Source organism: Bidens hawaiensis, unplaced genomic scaffold (genome assembly GCF_021521415.1).
Source record: "Bidens hawaiensis isolate Kalapana, Puna unplaced genomic scaffold, B.hawaiensis_p1.1 tig00009085_1, whole genome shotgun sequence".
NCBI classification, from domain to species: Eukaryota; Viridiplantae; Streptophyta; class Magnoliopsida; order Asterales; family Asteraceae; genus Bidens; species Bidens hawaiensis.
Window position 1 is genome coordinate 768,680 of NW_027491667.1, and position 6,476 is coordinate 775,155.

The window sequence follows — 6,476 nt, forward strand, 5'->3', positions numbered from 1 at the left end:
TGGAGTCGAATGTGCCGACCAATAAACTTGCATCTTTTTACTCTTATAAATAGCATCAAGTATTATTAGATACCTTTTTTTTTACTAAATTACACTTAGAAACCAATTTTCAGTGTTTATTATAATTTTTTTTTGTAATATCATTATCTCCTAAATTCATTGATTTTTTGTAATTATGAACTTCCGTGAATTATCAGAACACCCGTCACTGTATTATACTCAGTCCACAAGTTAACAGAGAAAACGATTGAATTTTCATAATGAAATGACCAAGTCTTCTTGGAATGTCGATATAAGATATCTCTAATCACCCTTCCCCAATCAAATACCATAAACCATAAACTCACAAGCACAGAGAAAGCAATTAACTATGAATTTAAAAATACTACTAGTTGCAATTATTGCAGCTTTTGGGGCAGCAAGTGCTCAAGACTGGCCAAATTGTAGAAGTTCGTGTGGCGATGTGAATATTACTTTCCCATTTGGTTCAGGTAAGGGATGCTACCAGAGTCCTGAATTCCTCGTCACTTGTGACGAATCATCCGGGGAAGACATACCATACTTTATAAATAGCTCTACCGATCTTGTTATTACAAGTATTTCGATAAACATGAGTGAAGTGGAGATCATGATGTTTGTAGGCAGAGATTGCTATAATAGTACTGGTCCAATCGGAAGAAACCGACCATTTTTTACTTTGGGGCGCTTAAAGGAGTTCCGGGTCTCCACCAAGAACAAATTTGTAGCCATCGGGTGTGACACGCGTGCTTTTGTTAGTGGAAGAAGATGGAATGAGTCTAAAGATATTGGTACCGGGTGCATTTCTTGGTGTGGTAGAAACAACCTTATTATAAACGGTTCTTGCTCGGGAGTTGGGTGTTGTGAAGCAGCAGTGCCGGAAGAATTGAGTTCTTTTAATATGAGACTTCGTAGCTATATTAACCATTCGAATATATGGGATTTCAACCCATGCAGCTATGGCTTTTTGGTTGCAGAAGGGAAGTTTAAATTTTCTACAACTTACCTGGATAATTTTGAAAGTAAAAAGATGCCGATGTTACTCGATTGGGCAATTGGAAACGTGACTTGTGACGAAGCAAAGGGCACGAATGACTTCTTATGCGAGGGAAACAGCGAATGTGATAAAAACTATACAGGTCCGGGATATCGTTGTCGTTGCCGTGGTGGTTATGATGGCAACCCATATGTTCTTAATAACTGCACAAGTATGTTTTGATTTCACATTTGGATCCTTTTTATTTCTTGCTAAAATTACACACCAATGAAATGACTGACCATTTTTTATTCAAATCTACAGATATCAATGAGTGTGAAATAGGAAAACATGATTGTAAATATAAATGCGTGGATATAGAAGGAAATCATACTTGTACTTGTCCAAACGGTTACTCTGGAGATGGTACGAAAAGTGGAACAGGTTGCACCGCTGAGCAATCCACTGTTATAAAGATAGTTGCGGGTAAATAATGTACCATGTATTTTTATTTATATCTTAGGCTACTTTGAGTCATCAAATTATCATGCGTTCGTGCTAAGTTAAGCTTTCTTGTTGTAGGTATCTCAACTTCTGCTATATTTCTTCTTATATTTGTCGCCTGGTTGTACTTGCTACTGAAGAAGCGAAAGTTCATCCTGCTAAGAGAAAAATTCTTTAAACAAAATGGTGGACTAATGTTACAACAACGAATTTCTGGCGATAGGGGTTCTCGTGATCAAGCAAGAGTCTTCACCATAGAGGAGCTAAAGAGGGCAACCAATAACTATGATGCAAACAGAATTATCGGTAAGGGTGGCTATGGCACGGTTTATAAAGGAGTTCTTGCTGATAATAGAGTAGTTGCCATAAAGAAGTCAAAATTAGCAGATCAAACACAAGCTCAGATAGAGCAATTCATCAATGAAGTGGTTATCCTCTCACAAATAAATCATAGGAACGTGGTGAAGCTGATTGGATGTTGCCTGGAAACAGAAATTCCATTATTGGTTTATGAGTTCATTCCAAATGGCACACTGTCTGATCACATCCACAATGAAAGCAAGTCATTAGCTATAACTTGGGACACACGACTCAGAATAGCAACGGAAACAGCTGAAGCACTTTCGTACTTACATTCTGCAGCATCCGTTCCAATCATCCATCGGGATGTCAAGCCAATGAATATACTTTTGGATGACAACTATGTAGCAAAAGTGGCTGATTTCGGGGCATCTAAGCTGATTCCTATTGATCAGACTGAGTTGGCCACTATAGTGCAAGGAACACTAGGCTACTTAGATCCAGAGTATTTGCAAACAAATCAACTCACAGATAAGAGCGATGTGTATAGTTTTGGGGTGGTACTAGTGGAACTTTTAACCGGTAAAAAGGCTCTTAGTTTTGATAGGCCAGAGGAAGAGAGGAACCTAGCAATTTATTTTCTATATTCTTTAAAAGAAGGGAGACTCTTCCAGGTTCTTGATGAACGCTTGCAGCTAGATGACGTTCCTAGCGAGATAAATCAAGTTTCAAGACTGGCAGAAAGATGCTTACGCGTTAAGGGCGATGAAAGGCCTTCCATGAAAGAAGTAGCAATCGAGCTCCAAGGAATATTGGCATCAACGACACAAAACCACCCATGGGTGCAAAGTAGTTCAAACGAACATGAAGGTGAGTATTTTCTCAAAGAACCAAGCAAAGACTATGATTGTACAGATGGTGGCATTGTAAGCAATGCAAGCTCAAGCACCTTCGATAGCATAAGCAAGCTTACTATGTTACCCATTGCTAGTGGAAGATGAAGGTAAAGACTTGTATCTAATAAAATGCAGTAGGCTCCATCTTGTTTTGTGGGACATGTTGTTGTATCATAAATAAGTTTCATTGTTGCATTTTGTTGTTAGGTTTGTTAGGAAGTAATATATAGAATATATTATATATTAGGAAGATATATGTGATTATGATTGTTCATATATTTGTATATTATTCAAAGATTGTACTTGACCCTATATAAAGGGATTTATACTAATGAGATTGGCAAGCCTTGTATTATACATTCCTTCATGGTATCATGGCCTGGCTCTTCCAAAGCCTAGTCACGCTAATTTTTTTTCTCCTGCCCTCTTCGTCAATTTCCCCTGATGTCTCTTCTCTTCGCTTCCTAATACTCAACGACGTATGGATGTGGAAGGTTCTTCTACACCAACTCATCTCCTATGGGTTACTCACTGTTGGGCCCGTGACCGGATCAAACAACACAAAAAACTAAGTACTAGTCGTCTTGGATCAACCTCTCAACTAGTTGGCGGAAACAACTAGCTAGGACCGAGATCTCGGATCTTGTGGTGTAAGTATGTGAGCCATGAGTTTAGATAAGGGAGGAGGGAGAGAGAGTTTGAGTATAAGAACAATAGTTTTGCAAGGGTTACCTTCAAAGATTGGTTGGAGAAATGGGTAAAGTGGCCGTAAATACGGTCCCCATTTCTCCAACTTTTACATTTTGTCCATAAAACATACCAAGGTACGTAATACACCGACTCTAAGCAAATATAAAGACATACACAATCCTAAAACTAATATAGAATATTGATCCTACAATCTCCCTCTAAGATTGAGTATGTCCAGGAACCTTCATCAAGTTCCTTGCTCCGTCTTTATTACTTGAAATCTAGTACTTTTCTTGATTCAAGAGCTTGAACGAAATTGGATCTTGAACAGTTCTTTATTTTCTGATCTTGAAGACTTGAACTTCAATCTTATATCCTGGGAAGGATCGGCAACAGCAAATTTTAGAAAATCAGATGCGGGAGGCTCGACGTCTAATTTTCTTTTGTTGACTTTTTTGTGTCGGCTTGTTTCTTTGCTTTGTTCTTCGACTGATGATCAGTTCCTTTTAAGGTACAACCACCTACTGTCACGTTCTCATTTTCGTTTAAACACTTCAGCATCTGCAACTTCGGTATCTGCAGCCTAGGACACTTGATCTTGATCTACATGTTCATGTACTGCGTGCTGCACAAAACTTAGAGCGAATAAGATTCGTTCACAAATCCTCTAGAGGGTCAAAGAAGAATTTTTTTTTTCAAAGAATGCTCTTGGTTTGAAGTATTTGCAAGATAACTCTGAAATTTTAATTTTATTATAGACTTCTCATAAAATACCAATTCAGTCCCCCAACTTGTAAATGATTTGTTTAAGTCCCAGATTTCCAACGAACTTTGCATGAACGACCTTGACAGCAAAACACATGATTTCGAATAAACAAAGGTTTAATAAAATATGTACAAACACAATAAAAACATAAAATCTTTTTGGAATTTTCATATATTATAATATTTCGAATATATATATATATACATAATATTTTGAAGTTGAAACGTAAAATAAAACAAGAAAAGTGAAAAAGATAGGAGTAAAGATGAATTTAATATTATCTAACGATAATATTTACATAATTTTCTAATGACTTTAATATTTTTGCGAGAAATATCACAATATGGAATCACATTGTCTATAATGTCCTAGATCACACTTCTATTTGGATATTATTATGCTAAGAATCCAAAGTCGATTGTAGATATGTTGGTCCACTTTAAACTTAACAAGTATTTTGATTTCACTGTGATACGTTAAGGTATTAATTAAGCAAACTACTTGTGTGGTCCCTGTTAATCCAACATGTTACAAACTCCATCATACCTAGGGCATAGTTTGTGTTCATCAGTATCACCCCGAATTGACTCCGACCCCCTAATGATTGATCAAAACATTTTGAGCTTTCATAAACTCTTTGCAAACTTTTCTTTCAAACAATTTAAAGGTTGAACCATGAACTTACATGTCATCCGGACTTACAAGCCTTCATATAAAGTGTTAAGGTCTTACTTGTTTGCCCCACGTCACGTAGTTCTAATATACCCCTTTTTGTTTGATAAATTATCAACATTTTGGTTGTTGATTTTTGAATACTTTTTAAGTATTTTGCAGTTTTCTGCTTTAATAATTTTTGATATTTCAATATTTGAATCTAAAGCAAAAAATAATTTTAATTGTGACCAATCACTAACCGGCTCGTGTATGACTGACTAATAACATTTTTTCCTTCATCGTTATGACTTATTTTGGAGTCGGCAACTGCTTCATAAGAGTGTAACCACTAGCATATGCGAGTATTTAAGTTTATATCACTATGACACTTACTCATTTGTCAAGCCTATCTACACATCAAGCAATGATCTTGTTGGCTTTTGATATACTCTTTTCATGTGCTAGGATCATCTAAGACAATTTCTTATCATGTTCCAAAGGTCGGATCAATTTCTCAAAATTTTATAATTTTTAATTATTTGACTCCCTCTAAGAAGGAGCTCCCTCTAAATGAGAGAATATATTTTTGAATCTTTTTCTGATTTTCTTAACGAAGAATAATTAAATAATAAAATATTTTTGGCAAGTTAACTGACTCTTTTTTTTTCTTAAAGAAACTGAAAATCTTTTTGGTGAGTTAAACTTAACTCATTTTCTCTCTTTAAAATTGTGACATATTTGAAAAATATTTACAATTTTATATACAAAAATATAGATATGATGTGTTAATCAAAATTGGTTGATGGCTTTAGTGAAAAGGTAAGCAAAGATGTTGTCATATGAACTATCTTAAGCATTCATTATTACATCATATAGTAAAGTTGAAGAGATTCAAACCGAAGCCCCAGCAACTTCAAACCGAAGCCCCAGCAACTGATGTCCGATCCATCACTTGGGAAACGCTCGACAAGTTGTGGTTGATCCATTTGAACAAGGTTGGCATTGTTAAAGCACAAAGTATGAAACATTTCCTTTTCCTTGTAGTTCTCCCATGTCGCTTATGAAAGACTCGAATCTGCCATTGAATGGTTTAGCATCAAATAGAGAGGTTTCGTCTTCCATCATATGTCGGGTGCAACCACTATCTAAGTACCGAATACCCTTGACAGTCCTCACTGATTGAACCTACATTCACTAAGCGTTTAAAGACTTAATTGTCTCGAGAAAGTCGACCATAAATCGACAGAACTTGATTTTATTTCCTGAAAACAATTTATTTCTTGGCGACTCATCGCTTGAAGAATAGTCCTTAGGAGTCCAAGCACAAACTTGTTCCTTGGTTTTGACAATTTTGGACTTTTTTTTATGAATTTTAAAACTATTTTCGGTGAATCTCAGACTTTTCAATCTAGGATCCTTTTTTATTTTATCCTTTTTAGTTTTCCAAAATGGTTTTCTCTTGCGTTTTACTTTATTGAATTTGGATCTCACATCCACTTCACTGGCTTCACTATCAGCTTGATCAGTCCTTGAATCTGGGCTACTAAAAGTACCTTTTGGGGACTGACTAAGCTGCCTTTGAATATCAAGTTGTTGCTTGAACCAATGCTTGCAATGTCTTTCAAGATGAGAAGAATGACCACAAACAAAACAACATTTTCTCCTAGAAGCA

General features: G+C 36.0%; 1 protein-coding gene across 1 annotated transcript; it reads left to right on the forward strand.

The window, feature by feature from the left end:
• Window positions 1–356: 356 nt before the first annotated feature.
• Window positions 357–3,058, forward strand: LOC143531148 (wall-associated receptor kinase 2-like). The gene is made up of 3 exons (XM_077026512.1): window positions 357–1,226; window positions 1,319–1,480; window positions 1,577–3,058. Exons 1-3 carry the CDS (start codon window positions 371–373, stop codon window positions 2,797–2,799), a joined length of 2,241 nt encoding a protein of 746 aa, XP_076882627.1. The 5' UTR covers window positions 357–370; the 3' UTR covers window positions 2,800–3,058.
• Window positions 3,059–6,476: the final 3,418 nt, after the last annotated feature.

Excerpts from the sequence above, each read along its gene's own strand:
- LOC143531148 (XM_077026512.1), top strand. The coding sequence starts at position 371 with ATGAATTTAAAAATACTACTAGTTGCAATTATTGCAGCTTTTGGGGCA. Across the intron at positions 1,227-1,318 it reads TGTTCTTAATAACTGCACAA|ATATCAATGAGTGTGAAATA; the intron begins GTATGTTTTGAT and ends TCAAATCTACAG. Across the intron at positions 1,481-1,576 it reads TGTTATAAAGATAGTTGCGG|GTATCTCAACTTCTGCTATA; the intron begins GTAAATAATGTA and ends TTCTTGTTGTAG.